General features: G+C 34.1%; 1 protein-coding gene across 1 annotated transcript in view; it reads left to right on the top strand.

Moving 5' to 3' along the window:
- LOC131427209 (homeotic protein deformed-like) overlaps positions 1–23092 on the top strand; it is a 91066-nt gene extending 67974 nt beyond the window's left edge. Inside the window, exons 5-8 of the mRNA XM_058590588.1 lie at positions 3700–3800; positions 4238–4421; positions 18434–18798; positions 18854–23092. Coding sequence (XP_058446571.1) covers positions 3700–3800; positions 4238–4421; positions 18434–18798; positions 18854–19120 — 917 coding nt within the window. The 3' untranslated portion in view covers positions 19121–23092. The remainder of the gene's footprint in view (positions 1–3699; positions 3801–4237; positions 4422–18433; positions 18799–18853) is intronic.
- The last annotated feature ends 2871 nt before the right edge of the window (positions 23093–25963 follow it).

Genomic DNA, 25963 nt, shown 5'->3' with positions numbered 1-25963 from the left:
TGTGTGTGTGTGTGTGTGTGTGTGTGGGGGGGGGGGGGGGGGGGGGCGTGTACGTAACTTTTTCTTGCACCAACTTTTTTCGGAGATGGTTGATCCGATTTTCACAAACTTAGATTCAAATGAAAGGTCTTGTAATCCCATACAAAATTCTTGAATATTATTTGAAACCGACTTCCGGTTCCGGGTAAAATGTGCAAATAAATGAAAATATGTGTTCTAGCTTTTCTCATAGATGAGAAAGGCATCATTACACCACTAGGTGGCTTAAAACAGGTTTTAATATGTTCATTTATTTCAAAGTTTTACTAATTTTGTAAAAGTAACCTATGTCACATGTTTAAAGCATGCAAAGTAACTTTTTGTGAAAATGACTACATATCAAGAAAGTTCCATTGAAATCTGAGAGAGAGCTGCCAGTTCCGAATACGATTTGATGCGAAATGTATCTTATTCTAAGACTAGGATAATGACACGGCAACTATTGCCATTTTAAAATTTAAAGTTGATTTGAGCAAAATTTACGAAGTTACGAGTATTTTTATGAGTGTTGGATTTTATTACCTACCCGACTGAGGATGTCTGAGTGTCTATCGAGTAATCAATTAATATTCATTTTAATAGTTTATTTAAACAAATTATATTTGATTATACTATCAAAAATTGGTTACTGAGCAATCAGTAAAATTGTGTGTTGCCGATCTGTCTCGGCATTTTACTTTACCGAGCTCAAGAATTGAGTTTAACATGAACAAACCCTTTCTAATCCACCCAGTGATGTGATCACGCTTATTCTTGTTTACGGCCGTATGCGATACGTTCGAAAGTATGTAAAATTCCTATTACCGTTTACGTTCGAATCAATCGTACTTTCAAACATTGTTGTAATGAAAAATGTTTGATTTCATTTGTTATTTGGCTTGTTTTTTCGCTAATTTTGTATCACCATTCTTGTTTACGCCCGTATAGACCATTCGACGAAAAGATACTCTCGAAGGAATACGAACATATCATTTTTGTCAAATGTGTACACTGATAAAAATGAGCACGATCGATTCATATGTAAATAGCACTTTATATTAAATGCTTATTCATTTCAATACATAACCAAAACGATTAGTTAGTTGAAATCTATATGGAGAGCAATGTGACATTCATAAGGAATTCATACGAAATCTAGAGTTAACGCTATATCTTATCATTTTGATGTGCATTTCGAATAAATGTAGCATTATTTACACTAAATATCCAGCGTTTTTACTCTCAGTGGAATTTTTATGAATATCATGTGTTGTACATGTGGTCATGGTTTAAGTGTTTTACACTTGATGCTAACGTACAATTTTTTTTTTTAGTGTACGAAAGCAATTCCTATGCAAAAGAAATATCGGTAAAAACAAGCTTTTTACTTTACCTGTTATGCTTTCTAAATTTTTTGTTCAAATATTTAACTTTACTGACAGAATATAAAAATATTTGGTCGCATTCTAATACGGAGCGGTATACTGAAAATTCAAGAACACTTGTTTGAAAAATGGTTTAGATAATTGAAATTATCAGTATCATTGAGTATTAATGTAAACAACAGACTTGTTGGTGAAATAATATGAACTTCCTCGCAATAAGGAATTCTATAAACCTTCTCTTCTACGATATACTGTAAACACATATATGTAATTGTGAATGATAGTTAACAATGTAAACTTTACATCATATAACGTAATGAGTTATTTCGCACTGTAAGATCTTATATAGGTATGCTTAGATATGCGATGTGACTCAGTTATCTACAAGGTAAAAGAAGAATGTATGCGTCTGAAATCGGGCTTAACAACAGCTAAGATATGGATGAGAGTAGAAAAACTCGGTAAGCGATCCTCAAGTTTCAGGTTCGGCCTCGATCCGTAAAAACTCGTCGTTATTTTTTGCTTATTAGTAGGATGTATCGTTAGAATCGCATAGACACTTGAATAAACTCTCAAAAAATATACTTACGATCGCATACATTGCTTTACTACATCGCATCTAGCTTTTGATTTTCCGAAATTGCATGTATATCGCCTCCACTTTTGCACGCATAGCCATATTTGCTGTATGCTCTGCGATTTAATTATAACATATAACAGAACGCATAATGCGATCATAACTTGCGATATAGGTACGAAATTATTTCCTGGGATTGTGAGCTTATCAAATAACCTAATACTAGCTTTCAAACGAGTCTAAGTCTTCCGAAATCGATTCCTTTATCACCTAGAAATTTTGTTGCATTGAAAAACACTAGGATTTTTCGGTTACGTTAGATATAACATTGCATTCCTCGAAACGGAAATATTCGCGATTACCCTTTGAAAATTTGAATGACATTGTTAACCTTCAAATAAGCCTATGTTTATCGAAATTTGTTGACTCATCTTCTAGAAAATTCAGCCTATAAAATATGTGCTGTTATTCGTTTACGTCATTTATACTATTACATATTCGGAACCAGAAGTGACAACCTTTCGATCTTCGAACTTGGTCCGTATTTCAATAGTAGCTTTCAAATGAGCCTAGACTTATTAAAATCGGATAAGCCAACTCTGAGAAAATTTAGCGGTAAATAACAAAGTTGTTTTGTCGCTTACGTAGGTTGTACCATTATATCTCTGGAACCGGAAGCACCAGCCATTTGATCTTCAAACTTGATTCATAGCTCAATAGTAGCCTTCCAATGAGCCTAAGCTTATTAAAAACGGTTGAGCAATCTCTGAGAAAATTGAGCGGTAAAAATATGTTCGAAAAGAACACACACAGATATTTTCCGATCTCGTCGAACTGAGTCGAATGGTATATAACACTATGGGACTCCGAAGCTCCTGGTCTCCGAAGTCCTGTTCACGGCGCTCGAATAAAATGTTTCGGCTAATGTTTTGGCGATCGGTATAATGAGATTTAGAGGCACTTTGGTTACTCAAAATACATGAAAAAATTGTTTGTAAAACTTTGCTTTTCGACAAATTGAGGCTGGCCGGAACAATACGACAAATATACAAAAAAAATTTCTATTCTATTGAGAATTCAGAAAAGGTCATTTAATCCATTGACTTAATTCAGATAGTGCCACCATTATAATTCCGTGTTCAACTTTTACGGAAAATAAACAAGATTTTTGTCGTCGTTGGTATATTTAAATAATTTAAAGATATTTCAATCATTTACCTTCTCCGAATCCGTTCTTCGTTGAGTAAAGCTAAGCTGATAACGGTTTCACGTCATGAATATTTATTTGTAATTTCTGGTTGGGTGGCTGAATTTCTAAGCAATTTTTTTGTAAATAATTAAGATTATGAGACTACGTGGACTTGACCAAATAAGCCCTTCTCCCATTTTGTAGACTGACGTAGACTTATGATAACCCTCCTCATTGTCTTTCCGCTCTGACATAAGTTCAACGCCTTTTTCCTTGAACGAACTGGTCTGATCAAGTAAAATATGTCGGTCTAACATATTATAATAAGCTCACTTTCAAGAATGAAACAAAAATTGAAAAACCGGTTAAATAATATCTGAAAATTTCACGTCAACCTATAACCAGGTTTGTCTAATCAAAAATAAAACCTCTGATAACGACGTTTACAAAATCGTTACAAGTGATAGTCAATTTTTCTAACCGTACCATAACACCACTATAACACCACTATCTTTCATTTCTCTCAACAGGATTAAAACTTGATAGGCGAATAGAGGAAGCTGTTCCAACAGGACAACAGCTTCAGGAGCTTGGAATGAGGCTGAGATGTGACGATGTTGGATCTGATCAGGTACAAAAAAATTACATGAGGAATCATATATTATTGTTAGTTTCTAACAGTGGTTGTTCAAAAGTTTTTACCAAATATACGAGGAACGCTAAAAATAAGTATACTACGTACACAAGATGAGAGAATTGAGAAAATGTAATTGCAATGACTATGTTTAGTGCTTCACTGATGGTGCTAACTGCATCATTTTAGAGACGTAAATGATCATTAAATTAATATTAGTATTACGGATTACGGATTACCAATTTGATCGATTAACATATTTCGCTATTCAGCTTAAATATCAGACAAAGTATTGAAAAGATTGAACTATAGCTTTACAAAATCATCTTGAAACGCTACTGATTTTCAAAATAATAATCTTGTAAATGATCAATACAACAATACATGCCTGCGTCATTTTTAATAATGAAATTTTTTCCAAAACTATTACCTAGGACGAGTATCTCGACGAAGAACGCATGATGCTTGATAGATCGCCGGATGAAACAGAATCCAACGAAGGTGAACTAGATGAATTGGATTCTGATAATGAGCTCGATGACGATATAATGAATGCTACAAGCGATGGCGAAAGAATTATTTATCCATGGATGAAAAAAATTCACGTGGCTGGTGTTGGTGAGTAACATATTCTACATAATATGTAATGTATGATAACAAAAACAATTATTCGATTCTGAATCGGCTGCGAAGTCTGTTGAAACAGAAGGTCAAATTCCTCTACAGGAATGTAATACCAAGGCTTTGCTTTGGAAGATTGTATCACTCCAATCGTTGTTCATTCTTACAATATATATACTGACACATCATGGTTGAAACCTTCTTTTCAACTGAGTACAATAAATCACTAAGTTCGACCAAAATCATTTTATCATTTTCTTGATGATTATTACTACATTTAATGATAAGTCACAGTCTCTCACAGAAAAGGCGTAAATTGATTCCAACCGAGTATATTTTTGTTGAGAACAAACCTCTAGATTGGCCAATACCAAATTTCATGACAATCTATTTACTAGTGTTTGAATAATAGCTGATCGTGTCAGACGAGTTCTAATTTTCACAAAAAAGACGAGTTTCGAGTGCTTATAAAACAGCAACCGTGAAATTGCATGATTTGCTGTACGGATTGACCCACCATCTCCAGACCAGGCCCCCAGTGACTATTATGTATTTTCAAACCTGCACAGGTTTCTCTAGGGAAAGAAAGTTTCGTCGAATATTGAGGTCATTGCAGAAACTTAAGCCTATTTTGAAGGCCTTGACAAATTTCTTTTATTAGGTATATCAAAATGTTGGAGACCGAATGGTCTAGTGTATCGCTCTAGATGTAAATTATGCTTGAAAATTAAAACAGTTTTCACGGTAAAAATCTTTGTTTAAGACGTCTCATTTCATGTAGTACGAATGTTCTTTTTTGCTGCTTCTCTAGATGCTTGAAGATGATGCTATTGAGGGTGAAATTTATGAGCGACCGATTGCTTTCTACGAATTATATAGCGAATTTCGCCAAAGAACACTTTCCAGCTGGCAAGCTTCTTGCGATAGATATGATCTGGGTCGGTGGATGCACTCAATTATTCCGAAAATATCGACAAAGGCATGGTTCAAGGGACTTGATGTGAGTAGGGATTTCATTCGTATGATGTCCAGACTCATGTCCAATCACTACACGTTAGACGCACATCTTCTTCGAATTGGGCTCTCCAAGACTATTCATTGTGCTTGTGGAGAAGGTTATCGGGATATTGATCATGTCGTTTGGACATGCGTGGAGTATCGTGATGTCAGATATCAACTAATAAATTCTTTGCGTACCCAAGGTAGACTATCCAATGTCCCAGTTCGAGACATTCTTGCTTGTCGTGACCTTCCATACATGAAACTTCTTTATCATTTCATAAAGAAAATTGGAATTTCAATTTCAAGGACCCTTCAAAGACTTAGTTCTGATTCCAGATGCGACCATTAGTTCAACCATTAGCTAAATTAGAATAGGAATTATGTGATGATACAAACAGACTCGAAATAGTTTATGAAATAATAAACAAAATGTCTGAAAATAACAGCTTATTTTATAATTTATAGAAGTTAATTGTTTGGTTCAAATAATCTTTCCAAGTAGATAATTTCCGAGTAATTAATAACGAATTACCTAAGATGATATTTAAGAAATAAGAGGAATATGTTTTAATAAATTTAAATCGTTGTGACTATTTTAGAAATATATTATGATAAGAATTTTATGTAAAAGTGATTCTTCGGCGAAGAAAAACTTATGTATACTGCGGTAAGAAATAAACGTATTTATGGAAGAAAAACCCCTTCTTGTGATGCATGTGGAAGTGCAGAAGATTCCTCGGTTTCTAGTAGCATTGAACTAACAATCCTTCCTTTCCAAATAGATCTGCATCCGGATGTGGCCGGCGTCGGTATTGATCAGCATGCCGGGATCAATGCAGTTTACACAAGGTGAAAATACGTGCTATTCCCAAGCAAGTTGTTTCAGAAAAAAACATTCTGCAAGCTTAATTGATTCTGATCAATAACTGAGTAACAACACACGGGCGGTCTCTAATGCTAATGCTTTCATTTTTGCTCATTAATGGAGATTACAGTGTACATGACTAGCGCCATCGGTGATTTATTTATTTTGTTTGGTGCTTGCTATCGTGTAACGTTCAATGCGTTCAATAATGGTCGTAGGTCAGAGTAAATGAAATGTGAAACAGTTTGTATTCGACGATATCAAATTTATGAGAAATGTTAAAATATTATTCAGTTGTATTCGTTAAAATATTATTGAGTTGTATTGAGATTTTCAGTACACAAAATTATTGCACTCTACAAAGTCGATCATATTCTCTTATACAACACTGTGGTAGTCTATTTAAAATGGTTTTCTTCGATTCCCGAAAAAAATAACCTACAGAATGAAACAGTTCTCAGATCGGTTAAGCCTTTTCTGAAAAAACGATGTGAGTTCCACTATTGTGTATGTACTTCCGGCACCGAAACCCTAGAACCCATTTTTGGGCATATGACTATTATTTCCAGTCGTTAATCGAAAACCGGGAGCCAGGGTAGCCGGAATCGGATTGTTTGGTTGGACAGTTTAGAAAATTCTTGCAGTTTTTGTATCACCGTTTTAAGTAAGGGTTCAGATGAAATTCAGGAGTTCCGTATGGGACCATAGGACCTATGATTTGAATCTAAGTGTGTGCAAATCGGTCAAACCACCGCTGAGAAAAGTGAGTGAGATTCATTTAGGAATATATGAAACCGGAAACCAGGATAGCCGGAATCGATTTGTTCAGCTTTAAGTGACGGTGTACAATATTTAACACATTTTACTTTATAACTCCGGAACCGGAAGTCGCATCCGGATGAAACTCAGGGATTCTGTATTGGACTACGAGACCTTTCATTTAAACCAATTCTCATTTTATCAAATTCGGTTCAGCTTTTTCCAACGAAAACCTAGTGAGATTATTTGACACATACATTCACACACAGATATTGCTCAGCTCGATGAACTGAGTCGAATGCTACTAGTCGATTTTTCAAGTGATTTTATAGCCTATCTATATGAAAGAGAGAAACGATTTTTTTAAATGTTTTAGTAAACATGAAATCATATCCTTTCACAAATTTTAATTGAAGCAATATTCAATCGATTGTTGAACAAAAATCCTTAGATGATTGCTTTGAATTCTTTGTAGAGTGTCAAATATTTATTGTTTTAAAAATTCTGTGTAAATAGTAATTTTTTGAAAATTGTTAGTATCATTCGAAATAATTTTCTTCTGTTAATCATAACTTGCATAACAATAAATCGATGAAAATTCAAAAGTACTTTGCTGTTTGCTTAGCAATTCAAAAAAATGCCAAGCGTTTTTAATGTTCCAAAATTTTTTGAAAATATCCATTTTTTTTAATATTTTGAGAAAATTCAAAATATAATATATTATTTCATTTAGCTAAATGAAATCTATTGGTATTGGTAGAATAAAAAAAGAACGGATAGAAAATTTGAGCGTATTTTAAGAGTCCAATTAACTTAAAATCCATCCGATGTGAAATATACTGTACTAAATTCAAACATAACGTTTTTCAGAGCAGCAAGCTTATGTAAGCATTTACTCCTAATTTTCTTGCAGCCGACTGCATATTATATAAATCCCTCAGAAAACAACTGAGCTGTAGACGCTCAAATTTATGGCAGAAAATGACAAACAAATGCGTCATGAGTTTCCGTCTTTGATGCTCGATTATACCAAACATTTTAAAAAAAAAGGTGAACTTTGAGATATTTGTGGGTATCTGATGTTTTCGAATCGATTGGTAGTTAAAATTTGATCATAAATTTCTGATCATATTTCCAATGGTAAGGAAAAAACTATGTATTACAACAATGTAGCTTTTCATCTATTGTTGTACATAGTAAATTTCGAAAAGGCGCCCCACAGTAAAAGAATACGTATTCACGTCAGAAAAATGTGCTGAGTAATTAGGGTGATATCGGCTGTATAACATGAGTGGTAGTGTCCTATGCTGTAATGAAAAACAATACATCATACTACCAAAGGTATCATCTAATATCTGCCCCGTTATCCTTGAATTTCTTTTTATTATTTTTTTTAAATAAATATTTATTGTAATATGAGCTAAACCTAAATTGAGCTTGAGCTTGAGCTTGAGCGACCACCCCTGGTTGCTACTCCGTTACTGATCGGGATTAGCTGAAATTGTACAGGGAATTTCTAGATGATCCAACCTGGGACTGGTAAATCATCCTTCAATGTACATCTTCTGGCAATCCCAGAATTCTTTGATCAGTACCGGCGCCGGCCAGGCCCGAACGTAGATCGTCTAAGGAATGGGAGGGGATGTTAGTCCAACACTTGTTGTTACTAGAGGCCGTATATACTACTGCGCACTCCACAAGTGTCACGGGAGAAGGATATTTGTTAGTACAAATTTTAGTATTGGTTTCGCGCGCGACTCAGTATGTTTCGGTTTCAAGATGCTCGGATGTACCACTAAACTCACTGACATCCCGAGTGAACGTTTCAACAAGTCTTGATTCACAGATCTTATCCGAGGAAACTAAAGAAAAATTTGCAATACTATCGCGTAAAGAATGAAAACTTCCCTTTTTTTTTAAATGAAATTAAAAACAAAAAAAATGTGATACAAAATAAACGAGTGAATAGGATTTAGACAAAATAGTTGATTCATTGCATTGACATATTCTAAACAGTTGTTATAAAATCATTTTAGATCACCAAATAAAGGTCAACAGATTTCACGCGCGTCTTGATTCTTGATTATTTCCGCTCTATTATTTTAATTATTTATTAAAACTATTAATTGGTTATATTGGTTGATCTGGGCAGCCGGCTACCGAGAAAAATATTAACTTATTGTTTGAAATATTATTTTCAAGTGATTTTTACTATGTATTCAATATACCGATATATGTTATCTTTGTTATTAACTTTGTAATATCAACGGATTTGCGCAATAGTTATCAATTCAATTTATAATTCTGAAAGACAATCAATAACATGGAAGAAGAAAACATTCCAAATAAAACTTTTTTCCGAAGCTAGACGTAAATTGATAGGTTGAATGAAGAGATAATTTAGTAAAATAGAGTGATCAGAAGTGAAACATTGAAAATATCTGATAACTGAAAGGAAAAAGAAACTCCTGCAATTGTCGCCTTTTACGACATGGAAGCAGGAACCCAGTGGATCTATTCTTGGTTCATTTTTTTCCGCCGGATTCCACACGGCATCTAGGCTGGTACTGTCCGGAGAGAGCTAATAGGTACTATCAATCTCCTAGTGAACCCCAGCCCCTAGTAATATGAGCTAAACCTAAATTGATTAAAAATCAATTTTTGTAGGAATTTGCTGTTAATTTATTAAATTATTTGGAACGTTTTCTGCAAAGGCTGGAAAATACGATTTTCAAACGGAACCTCGGAGATCCATAGTGTTATATATCATTCGACTCAGAGCGTTGAGATCAGAAATGGGCCAACAAACTTAGGTTCGTTTGTAAGCTACTATTGAATTTTTGATCGAAATGGAAGATCAAATGGCTGGCGCTTCCGATTCCAGAGATAGAATAGTTGTTGGCTTAGCCTATATACCTTATGATAAAAAACCGGAATTTTCATTTTAAAATTTCCGCGTTTGTAAACTTTTATTCTCTCAACGTTGGCAACACTTGTATACACATTCTGTCAAATTTTGACGCATATCGTACGATTAGTTTTTGTTTGGCGTCTATACAAAGAAGTTGAAAAATTTTCGTGTGGCGATTTTTATAATGGATAAAAATTTAGAACAACGGCTCGCCTACGAAGCGCCACTCGGTCGATTGTTGTGCGGTTTCGACGTCATATTCATAGATCCACACCACATCACCAGTTATGATGCATTCGATGAATGTGGGGTCACTATCTGCGTTGGAAATCATCTCTTTGGCCACATCAACACGACGCTGTGTTTGAATGAAATTCTGCTTTTTTGGCACCAGCAGAAAAGCGAAGCGTTTCAAACCCAAAACATCAGTTAAAATGTGTTCGGCTGATCCATAAGAGATGCCCAACAACACAGCATTTTCTCTAATCGGTACAGAACGATTTTGCAACAGGATTTGCTTCGCCGATTCAATGTTTTCTTCAGTAACAGATGTTGTTGGGCGGCCAGGGATCTCATCATGATCCAAGCTTGTATGACCACCTTTGAAGCGTTTATACCACTCGTATGCCTGTGTTTTTCCTAGACACGATTCACCAAAGGCCTTTTCTAACATTTTCAACGTTTCGGAACACTTAAATCCATTTGCAACACAAAATTTGATGCACGCACGTTGTTCTAAATTTTCATCCATTATAAAAATCGCCACACGAAAATTTTTCAAAATTTGACAGAATGTGTATAAAAGTGTTGCCAACGTTGAGAGAATAAAAGTTTACCAATTGGACAAGCGCGGGAATTTTAAAATGAAAATTCCGGTTTTTTATCATAAGGTACATATAATCAACTCGCATAGACTTGTTAAAATCGCCGATTAACAATCAAAATAAATGACTCTGTATCCGAAGAGTTCATCGCTTCTTCTGGGATTCCACAATGCAGACATCTCGGACCCCTGATCTTTTTCCTGTATTTTAACGATGTGAATCTTTCTCTAAAATGTCCACGCTTATCTTTCGCTGATGATCTCAAGCTATTCCAAATAATTCGAAGTAACGATGATGCTGTTTTCCTCCAACACCAACTTGAAACTTTTTTAAAGTGGTGTGAGGTAAATCGAATGGCTATGTTAAGAATCCCGGTGTAACTCTAGAGAGCAATTGTCTTTCAAGCAGAATATCAACTTCATTGTAGCAAAGCCATCTGGATGTTTAGGTTTTGTAATGAGAATAGGAAAACATTTCACCGACATTTACTGTTTAAAGTCTCTATATTGCTCACTCATTCGTACAACGCTCGAGCACTGCTATATGATTTGGAACCCATATTACCTTAACGGCGCCCACCGAATAGAATCAATACAGCGCAGATTCGTCCGATTTACTCTTCGATAGCTACCTTGGAATAACTCTTACGAGCTGCCTAGCTACTTAAGCCGTGAATTATTGATTGGGTTCGACACTCTTGGCATTCAACGTGATTTGTCCCGTGGTATGTTGATCGCCGACATGATGAACAACAAAATGCCCTGCACTCCTTAGTGAAATTTCTTTAAATGTACGCAATAGGGCTCTTCGGAATAACGTCTTTCTTCGATTACCCCTTAGCCGTACTAATTATGGTTATAACGATGCTATTAATGGTCTACAACGAACTTTCAATCGAGTATCTGCCGGATTCGATTGTCACATTACGCGTAGCAGAATTCCAACGAATTTTTCAAGCATACTTAGAAATAGGAATAATTTTTACTCATTGGGACTACACATTGTCTGTTGATTACATGTAAATAAATAAAATCTGCCTCAACTATTGATTTTGGTTTATTAAAATAAGTAGTGTTAGACCAGAATTCATCTTACCGTTATTCACTAGATTCGGATTACATTTATCCAGTGTGAACTATAAAAACATACACATATAGAGGTGTATTAAACACAAGAAAATTTGAAACTCTGATTGACATTTTTTCAATAAGGTAATAAAGATATTGCATCGGTTATTACTTGAGTAGAGTCTAAGCGTTAATCCTGCATAGCGATTCAATTTGAACAGCTAAGCTAAACTGATATGAACTACTAGCGAAACCAAATCCATAGTCGAGAAAATTGAGCGGTAATGAGTTTTGACGTTTACGTCACTTATACCATTATATCACCGTAACAGCCATATGAACTTCAAACCTGTTTAATAAATCAATAGTAGTCTCTAAACAAGCCTTATTTTGTTGCAATCGGTTCAGTCATCTACGAGAAAATTGAGCGGAGAAAAAGCGTGTTTTGTTGGTTACGTCACTTATACCAATATATCTCCGAAACGAAGAGTCACAGTTTTTTGATATTTGAGCCTGATCGATAGCTCTGCAGTAGCTTTCAAACAAGTCTAAATCGGTTCAGCTATATCCGAGAAAATTGAACGGTAATAAATAAAGTGCGATTTGTCGGTTACGTCACTTATATCATTATATATCCAGAATCAGAAGTGACAATTATTTGCTCTTTAAACTTCAACTTTAACGTGTTTGAAATGTCCATACCCTTTCTTAAATAACACTGGAAAATTTCTATCCTTTCCAGGAGACTTGTACGAAACAAAACTCGCAACTTCCAATTTGACCAATTCAAACGTCACATTGAGCAAGAGTGCAACAATCGTAACTACCTGAAAAGTCTCAGGGACAACTCTCAGTGGTGTCTCCATACATCCTATAAAGTAAGTGTTAAAAAGATTGTTAGGTACACCACCTTCATCGGACAAGAATTAACCAATTGAGTTTCTTAAGAAAGCGACATGATAGTCATTCAATTGCGAATTTAACTAATATGAGTTGCTAGCCTCGTTGAGACTAGAGACATTTGTGCCAAGCCCTTTTTAACCACTTCGCTCAGGCGATTGAAGAACCGATTATAAGAGTTAAATCATTTTTGCAGGTGTACATTTTACACAACATTTTGAAGTCATAACTCGGTGAAGATTGGCTATGCGACAAATGTGTTTGAAAGCACTATTCGCAAGTATGCATGCTCGAGACATTTTACGTGGATTAGACATACAATTCTTGTTCAAGGCAGCGAAAGCTTTAATAAATTTTCAACATAGAACTTTATTCTTTGGAAATATTGTTCTGGAACCAAAGCCATCGATCTTAATTTATCGTAAGAGGAGATCTTAAAGTTAAGCATACCCTCTACATATCCGGCAAAGTAACAAGAACGGTCGTCTATTTCGTAAACAACTCCCTGCTCGTTACTTTACAGTTTCATTTCCAAAAAGTTCAAGCCGGTTCTTTTCTGTGAGAAACTCTGCTACCATTGATCTGATCCTAGCTTATCAAAGTCACAATTGTAATGAACTGATTATGCATGCAGATTTTGGCTCAAATAATCTTCCAATGACATTCTATATTCAACTATTTCTATATTTAAATACCACAGAACCAATAAGCTAAGATACAGATCTCGAAATGAAAATAATGTTAGTCATGCGCTTTGAAAAATTCTGCCGACATCGATACAGCAATGAATCAATTGAATCATTGCATGTTAATTGTAGCTAGTATTAATATAACTCTCCTATCATCGACAACAATCTTCAACTACTCTTTCGTTGAAAGAATGTTCGTCGACGTTAATATACATGTTTTCGTCTTGTTGACATCAATCGATATCTTATTCGACTTTTTGTACAATAAGCTAAAGATTTCCTTAAGGAACAAATGCAGTTCGATCTGAAGAACCAATATTCTCTTCAATAAGACAGAACGAATTTGGTTACTGTCAAATATTGCCGAAATTGTACTATTAACTTGTCAAAAGCGCCCGAGAATAAATCATGAATTACCGAATCATTAGTAATCGTGCGTTCAAAGGATTTTCAGTATAAAAGATGAAACAATAAACACAAAAATTAGGGATGGTTGAGGGACGTGTTTTATTAATATTAATTTTCTATTACAATATATAAAACATAACCAACCTAAAACACAGCTGAAAACTTTTATTAGTGTTTCTCAGCACCTTAACCTGGAAATAAATTGATATCAAATAATGTATATAAAAAGTAAATACTTAGATTTCAATTTTACTTAATCGGTAGTCCGTTGAATCTCCGTCGCTTATCTTTTCGTGAATCATAAAAATCGTTTCCCTCACGTCATTTGAAAAAAATTTTCCATTCCACGAGAAATGGCTACGTAGTGCGATTCAGAATCGACAAGTGACGTTATATGGCTTGTGTCTTGCCAAATTTCGGTAGAAGCTAACACACTGCTCGCAATTTCGGAAAACGCACTTACTGTTTTCGCTATACTTGTTATTTTCTTACAAATTCAGCTAATTAGCAAAAACATATCCTTTTCTTATACATCAGAAATTTTTTTCCCAAAAATTCCGTAAAGTACTGAAAAAACATCAAAAATTCGACTTACCGATCTAATTCGGTATTTCATTATGCCGAGCTCATGATTTTTTTTTTTGTTTCGATTATAGAGGTTTTAACCTTAAGGTCATTCGCCTCTTCGGGCCAGAAAAACTTTCTGACCCTATGTGCGGGGTTGGGAATCGAACCCAGGCGGGCTGCGTGAAAGGCATCGACTTACCCATCACACTATACCCGTCCCCTGAGCTCATGAATTAAATCAATAGGCAGATAGCAATAAAATGAAAGCATAAAATTCTATTCAACATTTGCAAATTCACCAATATTGTGCAATGGTTTTTCTACCGCTATCACATAAACAAAAATTTTTAGAATAGAATTTAATTCAGACAGAATGGTAAGACATCTACAAAAACAGTTCATCAATACAATTCACCACGGCATCAACACTTGAAGCAGACGACCACCAAGAAAACTAACTGCTTTGAAAACCGCTTATCACAGTTCGGATCAATAAACCAGTATCTAAATGTGACATGAACTGTCTTGCTGAGGAATAACAAATGATCGACCCTCAAAAAGTATTCTTAACAGATACCTGTCGCCGGAGTGAAAAGAACAAATAAAACGCAAAATAAATTACATCCAATTTATCACTCTCAACATACAACTGCTGCTAGCATCACGCTATGTTTCGGAAGTTTAAAAACGACCTTTGATGTTTGCTGCGCATGAAAACATTGGCATTGAATGAATGCTGTTTCGAGTGTCTATTGCAATCTATTCATTGGAATTACGAGCCGAACAAATCTGTTTTGATTGCAAGTGGTTTGGAATGTGCACCTGCTTATTTGTTTCTAATTATTGCCAATAAGTTGTTAATTATAATAATTACATTAAAAAATCAGCACTTTCTTGAGTCATTGTTTATGGATATACTTACATATTTAACACATACTTTAGGAATTGGTAGCCGGATGTTCTGAGCTGCAGACCATAGCTGGACTATAACAAAGCTGACTATGTTTTTGATACTTTGAAATTTTTGTTTTTCAAATACTAACCAGACCAAATTTATAGCAAAATTTGTTACCAAAATTGGTTTATGTTATCAATTTCTTATTGCTAGCTGATCAGGGATAGGCGTAAAGTGGATCTAGTTTAAATTTATCAGCGACCAATGAATGGATTTGGAAATATATTTGGGTTAATGGATCTTTTCATTAAAAAATCTGCAAATTTGGTTTGAAACAGATTGTCGTAGAAACATACATTTTTCGATGTTATCATTTCAGCATCTACGACTCGCAGATGTGGAATTATCGTTCGTCTTTGTGTATATTGCTCCAAACATGCAAACTTTATCACGCATATCTATTCCCTTACTAATAGGTTGCTCATTAGCAAGCTTTATCTAAATTAAACATTCCAAATTAAATGTTTCTCACTTGTGATAGCCAACTAGTGCGTTTAACAATCAAACAATAGCTCTGCTCAATATTTTTTGATTGTCCATGTTTCATGAATTCAAGCGGATCCGATCTATTAATCTGGCATGTTGAAGTTGATATTACATTCTATTTTAAACGAATCTCTAGCTATTTATTTTCGACATTGAGATATTCAAACCGGGAGAGGCTACTGTCTCCCCTAGGACGACATTATCAAAAGTCTATCTTAAAAGAACCTGTCAAAACTTTTCTTGAGAAGACTGAATTTGAAGAATATAAATTGATGTATTTATGATTCCCTATTTCACATTGATTCTGCTCACAACAATAATATCATTCTATTTGTGAACACAGCTGTTAGCCATAAAGAGAAGGGTGGAATGCTGTAAAAGTTTTCCTTTTGTTTCAGTGGAAGGAGATCAATTGAAACTTTTTACATCCCTCTCCACTGCAGGATTTATTTTGTCAAATTTTACCAACAAATTGTAAATATGCTTAGATTACAAAATATGAAAAGCATATCGATTCCAAAATCATTTCCACTTGAGTTTTTCTAAAACGATTTTGCAACAATTCACTAAACACACTACTAGCAGAACTGTAAATTTCCAACAAGTCATCTCTGCTAATAAAATAACGAAATAAAGTATAAGGTAGAACGGTGAAAAACGAAGGTGCTCATCACATGAATATAACAAGGGAAGTGTTGATTGAAACGATGATTGTGCAATGAAGTTAAGAATGTCGGCTGCTACTTTTTTTCTCTTGGATATTCCTCTGTCTATACAAGATTCGCAGTATATTAAATTTCTGAAACATTCGTGAATGGCATGAAATGAAATCTCGCGTGCGCTTCTTTTCTTTGTTGTTCCAAATGAAAATAAATATAAATGTATATATATATATATATATATATATATATATATATATATATATATATATATATATATATATATATATATATATATATATATATATATATATATATATATATATATATATATATATATATATATATATATATATATATATATATATATATATATATATATATATATATATATATGTATAAAGTAGAATTTGCTTGAGCAATTCACATTATATAAATTCAATCGGAAACACCAACATGCTTATTAATTTAATCTTAAGCCTACAAAGCATGTACACTTTTGTTCTTCAATAAAAAAAGTATCGATCCGCTAAGAAACTAGTTTGTAATTGGCGTATTCATTATACTTTTGCAAGTGCATACTAGTTGGCTCTTGACGGTGTAAAGCTTTACAAATAGCTATTTCATTGCATATGCACAACTAATTCTGCAAGTCATTGCTATCAGTATTGATGTTTGTGTAAGGTTACCGGCAAAGTAATGAGGGTATATGCCAGCAATGAGACATTGAAAATAGGAAAAAAAATCTATGTCAAGGTGATCACTCCGGTTAAGTGATATCGAATATGCTGCACAAACACGCTGTTTGAGTGTATAATCTCTAACTTGCCAATCACAACAGTATAAAACCAAATTATCTTAGCAGTTTCATTTGAAGTTATTCATCGAATCAAAATTTCCAATTATGAGCTTCGATTCCACCATATTGTTATAACTAGGAACAAGAATATCTTATCCAATACGAAATAACTAAAAATTGAACCCATACCGTAGAACCAACGACATGATTTGACTGCAATGGTAGTTATTAAAGAACGGCAAAATATTAAGTTCAAAAGTTATAGATCTCACAGTCTGAGAATCTTTGTTTACCAATTGTAAAGACTGTAAACCTATTGGGAAAATAAAAGCATGTTTTAAACTATCAAAGTAATTCTGTACTCTTGGTGTTCAATTAAACACTGTGTTATGGCTGCACTCTGGTTCATCAAAAAGTAGTGCAATTATGTGCTCAGAAACTTTTTATTCGACAGTGAACAACGTCAGCGTGGATAGGCTCGTGTAAGGTTATACAAATTTATTACTCTCGTTAAAGAAAATACTAGAACAAACTTATTCAACAACCTAAATTGAAATGTTATCTTTATTTATGTTACGTTAATTATTATAAATATTTTTGCTAAACTAAACCAACGATTTTTTTTTCTGCTCACTTAACCAACGATGGGGGCGGCAAATCTTATTTTGCCAAGGGCATCAAATTTCCTCACCACTGTATGGAAGTAGTATTTTAATCATTGTAGTGACTACTCTCAATGAAAAGAATTAGAAACCACATCCATAATGTAAATGTTTCGTATTCATCAGTAGATAGTATAGAAAGCTTTATGAGACCTCCCAAAACACAGGCATACTTTCATATCGGATGAATCAAACTAAAGAAAACGTGGAAGGAATGGAATTACGTCTGTTGCTTTTCATGTCAATCAAACTCAACTTAGTATGTCATTCAACCGCAGCCCAACCAGCCTTTCGAGGATGTATTCTACGATTACTCATTTTTACGTTCACGTTAAGAAGAAACGTTAATCACAGTTGATATCATGTCAAGCAGTTCTTACAAAAAGTGCTAATGTCAATTTCGTTGCGTTTGCTAACAGATGAACATACCATTTATATCAATTTTCCATCTTTCAGCAAACGGATCGTACCAACCAGGAATGGAACCGAAACGCCAGCGAACCGCCTACACTAGGCATCAAATTTTAGAATTGGAGAAGGAGTTCCATTACAATCGTTATCTCACCCGACGACGTCGGATAGAAATAGCCCACACACTGGTTCTGTCAGAGCGTCAAATTAAAATATGGTTCCAGAATCGGCGAATGAAATGGAAAAAAGATAACAAACTGCCGAATACGAAAAACGTTCGAAAGAAAAGTGGAGATCAAGGTAAAAACATCACAACGTGTAACTCTACGGGCGGCCCAACGAAAAAAGGTCGAAAGACTAACTCGTCAAGTTTATCAAATGTGAAGAAGCAAATGAACCTACAAAGTGAAGTAAGTAGTTATGCGTATAAAGAATGAGAAAAGATTATAATTTTCGATCAAACAGTGCTTTCGATCCGAGAGCCTGGACAGCATGACGGACATCCATAACTCATTAAATGGAAGCAATCTTGCTGCAGCTCCATACATTTCTGCATCGGACGTCACTGGAGTGCTACCAGTAAATAACGCCAACAATATCACTTCAGAGTCATCATCTCATGAACAACAGCAATCACCAATATTACGCACCCCGTCGGGTAATAGTAATGCTAATACAAAAGTCGCTCATTCCATTAGTATTAAAAATGACTACGATCTAACCACTCTTTAGAATAAATCGAAATTGAAATCTGGTATAATAATTTATTTATTCGCTCAATACTAAGATATTGAAAGTATCCACCGATTATAAAATTAACAATTTATAGGTACCCTTCAGAAACTAACCGAATACCAATGATTACAATGCAATTATGCAAAATTGAAAGCACTCTAATGGCCTAAACACAACGACAGCGGTTAAAGAAAATGTGGACAGAGAATATTCATACCGTTCCGCTGCATTGTGTTTGAACGATAAGTATTACCGTCCACCATTGAAAACATAATTTTGAAAATACTTCTGAAAGTGAAAATGAAAAATATCCGTTCGATAAGAAGTAACAAAAATCGTTGAATCATTACTACAATAACGTTTGTATTTGACATGGTTTGTTATGTTCCAAACCCTTTCGAAATTCTGTATAGCAGAAAATTAATCTGAAGCTAAAACTTACATGAATCCATATCCTCATAGATATTTGCGTTTTTTGTTTTCATCGTAATTCATATAATTTACACAAGATTGCAACGCCTTATCGATGCACACAGCCCGACACCTTTATTACAAGAGTTTCAAGTTTGGAAATATACTAAGCTTGATAAAATCATCGGATTCTTTATTTGATTCATTCGATTCCCATCGCCTAGTAAAATAGGATTATAGATATATGGTAGAAACATCTTCAAAATGCTGAAGTATTATTGTGTCATTTATAAAATTCGGATGAAACAGTGATGTAGTTTAAGATAATTTTTGAATGATGTAAATAATTGTACAGAGTAAAATGCTCGAAAGGGAACTTTTTATGCAGCATAGTAAAATTGGTTTTGTGCCATTTAAAATAATTTAGTAGTTTATCACCTGTATATAATCATTTAGAAATAATTGTGGTGAACATCAAATCTGAAATTTTAAAAAATTAGAGTGTATTCGATTTTAATTAGTGAGGTGGTCCAGAATTTAGTTATTGTAAAAAACAATAAAAATAATAAGTTTAATTATTCAAAGAGAATATATGTTCACAAGAACTGGTACTGAAAATTTCAAAATTTTGTTCTTTCTGGATCCCGACTTAGTACGGAGATTGGATGTGAGTTTATAGAGCTTAATTTCATTGAATTTCTCTACAGTACATTTAAGAATACATAGCACATTATGCATAAATGACTAAATCACCCACGAAAACACCATGTTATCAGGTAAGGTTCTTATTCTTTCAACACTATAACGAAAGGTAATTTACTTTCAACACTCTAATGCAAACTGTTTGAATATTTAATCTGAGTAATGTTTTCTACTCATGTTGGAATAAATTAAAAAATAGTTTTTATTCTGCAATATTTCCGGCTACCATTCACTTTTTCACTTATACTTTAAAAAAACCATTTAAATTATTTTCATCTTATTCTATGTGTCATCCAACTTGTCTGATTAAAATATTTATGTTATATTAATGAATGATTAAAAATCATTCACGAATATCTTCAACTCTTTTAGTTCGCTTTTTTCAATGAATGAAAACTTTAAGATGTCACTTTTGTTTTTACTTATCCAGTGTGAAATTGACAAAATAACTTTTAGCGTAAAACTTAAACCATGTTAACCGGAGCGTGAGGAAAAGCAATTCGGCAACCATCATCATAAAAAGATTCCACACCGGAAGTAACTAAACTGATTATCGATTGATCGCTTCTATTTTGACAGAACGAATCTAAACAAAATCAAATGTAAAGTATCTAAAGTAAAGTAAAGTTCCCAAACCAGGAATACATAGTTTATTTGTTTGTTTGTGTATCGAAGCCGCCTGAAGAAAATTGGACTCATTTGGAAGTTTCCTAGATCCCAATAAAAGGAACTAACGAAAAAGACGAAAACCATACGGACGATATTTTAAAATTCATAAAAATATATACAAGAAACAACATTTTGACTAATCGAGAGCTCCGAGCTCCTAGTACAATCAGAGACAAATGGCATATTATTAAAAAATTCGTCAGTATTTTTATAACTGGTTGCATCTTACAAATTAATGCTCACTCTCATAGCAGTACCTCGCCGGGAGATAGTTTGAAAAAAAAAACTCTTCCAAATCCATCTAGTGGGATGATAGTACCTTACTCTTGGCATTGAAATAGTCTCATTATAACATTTATTTGAATGTATCTTCGGAACAAATATTGTTCGCCATTCGCCGTTCGTCAACTGAACTAATAGTAGCTTCCAAAAATGCGTCTAAGATATTAGAAATCGATTTAGGCATCTTCGAGAAATTTTTGCGTATTAAAAAATAATGCGATTTGTCGGTTACGTTACCCATTAGATTACATCTTCCTTATCAGAAATGCTCTCCAAAACCCTTCCAAACTTGATCTATGGCCTCAGAGTTTGAGCTTCAAACTTGATCGATAAATATATAGTAGCTTTTAAACGAGCCTAAGCTTGTTGAAATCGGTTCAGCTGTTATCGAAAAATTGTAGCGATGAAGAAGAAAAATGTGTGTTTTATCGATTATGTCATTTATATCATTGCATCTATAGAATCGGAAGTAACAATTTCATCTTCGAACATGATCAATTAACCAATAGTAACTATCTTACAAACTTAAGTTTGTTGAAATCGGTTCATCCATAACCGATAAAATTAATCGAAGAAACAAGAGTGTGTTTTCTCGCTTATGCCATTCTTTTTCCAGAACTTGAAGCTCCTGCTTAATTTGATCTTTGAACTTAATAAACGACACAATAGTAGCTTTCAAACGAAAAGAAGATTGTTTAAATTGATTCTGCCATCTACGATAATATTACATACATACATTTTCCTGTCTCGTCGAATGGTCGAAAAGTGTATTATAACAAGGACTCCTATCCAAAGTCGGTTTTGCGAACAATTCTATGTCATTTCACTAGAGAAAGGCAAATAGCTCTAGCACTGTATGTTCCAAAGGATAAATCGATGCTCATCAATTCACAATAACACAATGTTATGAGCTCAATTTTTATGGTATGACGTTATTTAAACGTCTCACTATTCGATTTATTTTCTTAATACCATACAGTGGTAATATTAATGTCGATTTTGCTCTCATTTTCCAGCAAAGATATTCAATTGTTTGCTTTTATAATACAATATAAATAGAATGACAACCACCGGTATGGAAATATGGCTGAACCTCAATAAAATAGTAACGCTTTGCGTAATTAGAATCCGCAAAGAGCATGTTAAAAGAGTAATCCGGATTACGCAATATTTTTCTTGAGAGACCTTTATAATTGATTACCGTACTGGAAAAAAGGATGCATTTAATCATGTTGCTCAACCATTGAGTTTATTTCTTCTTTTTTTTCTTTAAAAGATTGTTTAATGAAGAGCCCAGCTGATATCAACATAATTCAGAAACTTAGTTTTACAATAGAAAATGTTACTAAACCGAAATTGAACCTGAGCTATAGTGTAACTTGGTAAAGAATCAAAACGAATCAAAGTTTTCGAGTAATTCATTTCAAACTTTTGGATAGTTTATAGAATATTTAATGAGATTGCCGTAATAGTTATTGTTGATCTCATAATCAATATTTTCGATTAGATATTCTGAGATATGTTTTAGACTTTGAGAGCCATATAATTCACTTTCACTTATACACAATAGTTAGTTACATTTCATCACTCTTCCGACTTCAGCCGTATTGCTTCAATTCAGACCGTGTATATTCGTCCGGGTTTGCGATCCAAGCGAGACTAACCTGATGCCTACTCATGAGATCAAGCTTTAGTAACTTCTGTCTACTCTGAGTGTTGATAATAATTTTTGTATATTATGTTTGTATCATGGAAAAAGATCCCCTATCCTAGCGTATTTCTACTATTATTCGCGACTGTCATTTTCATCGGTATTTGTAACAAAACAACGACGATAATTTGTACATATGATTATAAGTGTAAGCAGTAAGAAACTAAAACAAAAATAAATAATTATTTTTCACACATATGTTTTTCCATAAGATATCACATTGCTTTCTTTTCGTTAATCGAAGAAAAAATAAAACAAAACAGCAAAGTTCTGAAAACAGTAGCCGATTCTGGAAACAACTTTGACTTCTGAATCCTCTTTTAAGTCGTAAATAAATAAAGGATACTTCTCTGTTGGGAATATGCAGAAGAAATGGTATGAACAATTACTTTCGGCATCCTGCCTAAACGGATTAACTGAGACTGAGTGAGTATCAAGGATTGCCTAGCGGCCTGCAGAAACAACAGTAATTTGCAGGTAAAGTCGGCTAAGAACGCCTCAAAGAGTTAATCCCGTTTTATGGATTTGCCACAGCATGAGATGTTTAGTAGTAATTTATTTCGCAAACCTTCAATAGCATGCCAAACATCTTCACATTTTTCTTCAAAACAGCGTTGCTCATATAAATTCGAATTTGGTTCATGCTTGCATGTTGAAAATTTGATTTTGTGATTTTGAAGTATATGGTCTTCATACAACATGACAACGCAACTCATTCGTTGCAATATAAACCAAATCACTCATATTTGGCTGATATTGTAAACATAATTTTAAAACCCAGAAGTAATTGATATTATGACAAACATGTATGTTGGGTAAGGTCCTTCAATGAGCCAATAGGCCGTATGAATAAAATGTAGCAAGCTTGAATTTCGGTAGTAAATGCTACATGTGGATCACGTTCCTGTCAAAAGCAAAGACTTTACTACACAACAACTTTCGAATATGTTGTGTTTACTACAATTTTTCGGTAGGTAGCTCTAGAGGTAACTACTCGTGTGTTTGCTAATAAAGTGATGTGAAAAAAATCAAACATTTTGTTTTTTTTTGCAGCAGTAAGTACGTTTCTTGCTTTGTACATGCTTATGCGAGCTTTTTCGGCTATGTGTCGATACGGCATGCAGCAAACGCTCAAATTCGAAAGTAGCATTAACTACAAGTTCAAGCGTGTTTTTTAATCATACCATATCGCGTTATACTCTGTGGACATTGTTTTTGAGAAGATACTACAAACAACAGAATTTACTACATTTTATTCATACGGCCCAATGAATATACTTTTGATGCTAGATGATACTTATTTTGCTAACTGATTGCCATGTTATGACATCATTTTGAATTCGAATGAACGTGTTCCGCCGTTAAAAAACCTGTCTATCGATGGGGTGCAGTCACATGAGCGAAACCAAGGAGGCTAGGCGTTCCAAAGCCGCCTACTCGCGGTCAGAAATCTGTTATCTGGATGGACCCTAGTGTACTCAAAACTACGAGTTTACCCGTTAGTTCAGAGCGAATCCGCATTATTTACATTGAAAATTTGTTTGCATCACGAAGAAAACACAACCTCGGCAGCGCCAAACCGCCTTGGTGATGCAGTATGAGTCGATCGTTAGCGGCGACTTCCTGCTTGCCTGCTACTTCGTCATGGGAATATAAAATTGAAACATTGCTTCTTTTTGTAGTTAGGTAAAAAAAAACAGTTTAATTAGTCCACAAATGTGAGCATTCATTCTAAGATATCATACATTTATTTTCCACAAATTCGAGTGATACTAGTCAGCGTGCATTAGCAATTGACTTAATATTAAAATAGCAAAATTAGTCTCCTATATGAAATAGCTCTTATAATTGTAAGCAGTAACAAAAGCCTTAGTTTCATCGATTCCAGCACCTCACATATTAGATAGGTGGCCGCACCATAGCTCATGCAAAAAATAACAACATAAATCTTCATGATTTTATTTAGTGTGTGTTTATACAACATATTTATTGAAAGATTCATGCTAAATGGTACTAGGCAGGTAGACGACAAACGTGGTTCCAATAAAACCATTGTCAAAAACTCAGAATGTTGATACAATGTAAGTTTTTTATAAAATAACAATATTCAGCTAAATACGAAATTTTTAGTAAGTATTCTAGTTACACAAAATCACATCGAACAGCTTTCTTTTTTCTCACAGCCGACGCCCAAACGAATATCTATTTATGTTTACTTGCTTTCTTGCAATTTGATTAATGATTACTCATGTCATCCAGTCTTTCTCTGTGCCAGAACTTGAAACATGAAACGAAGAGAAAAAGGCAACTGTTGGCATAAAATATAGAAGAAAAATCAAGGGGCACATATCACTGACAGCACATGTCTCGCCCCGAATGATGAATATTATAGAATTCTATAAAAGAGTCGGATTATTTTTGATAGACTTGTATGCCAGAACAATCCAACTTCTGACAGTTCGTATAAAAATGATGCATGAGAAATTAGTTACGCTCACATTTATTCCTGGTAGTATTCCAAACTACTCACCAAGCAGAATAAGTATTTCATTCACAAATCAAAATCTATATCTCAACCAAACAATGCATCAGATATCATTTTGAGCATTTTCATTTTACAGCTTTTCGCCAAGTTTCAGTTCTAATTTCGAAAAATGTCTGAATTCCTCTACGACGAAAAAAAGTGGATGAGAACTTTACAAAACATCATTTATCATTCTGCAACCCTTTCTTTTTTACTGATATCATGCTGACAGAAGTCTGGAACGACCCAACTGCTCTAAATCCAATATTTGTGACCGATGCAACATGAAAAACATTCACCCTTAGAAAATCTTCTTCCATTCTTCTAGGTTAAAATCCCCATCAGTGAACATGTAAATCAGTCTCATTCATTCCTAAGAGATCGAGCTCTGATGGCGAATAGTAAAAGCTGCATGTTTCGAATTCCATGCAATATTCAACTAAAGAAACAAACTTGCATACGAAGGAGAAGATAATTTGCATAGATTTTAGTACAAGGCTGAGTACGTTTATAGCATTTATCCTCTATGTACTTTCATGAT

The sequence above is a fragment of the Malaya genurostris genome, chromosome 1 (assembly GCF_030247185.1).
Source record: "Malaya genurostris strain Urasoe2022 chromosome 1, Malgen_1.1, whole genome shotgun sequence".
Taxonomy (NCBI): Eukaryota; Metazoa; Arthropoda; class Insecta; order Diptera; family Culicidae; genus Malaya; species Malaya genurostris.
Note: the sequence above shows the minus strand (reverse complement) of the source record. Positions and strands in the feature narration are given on the sequence as shown.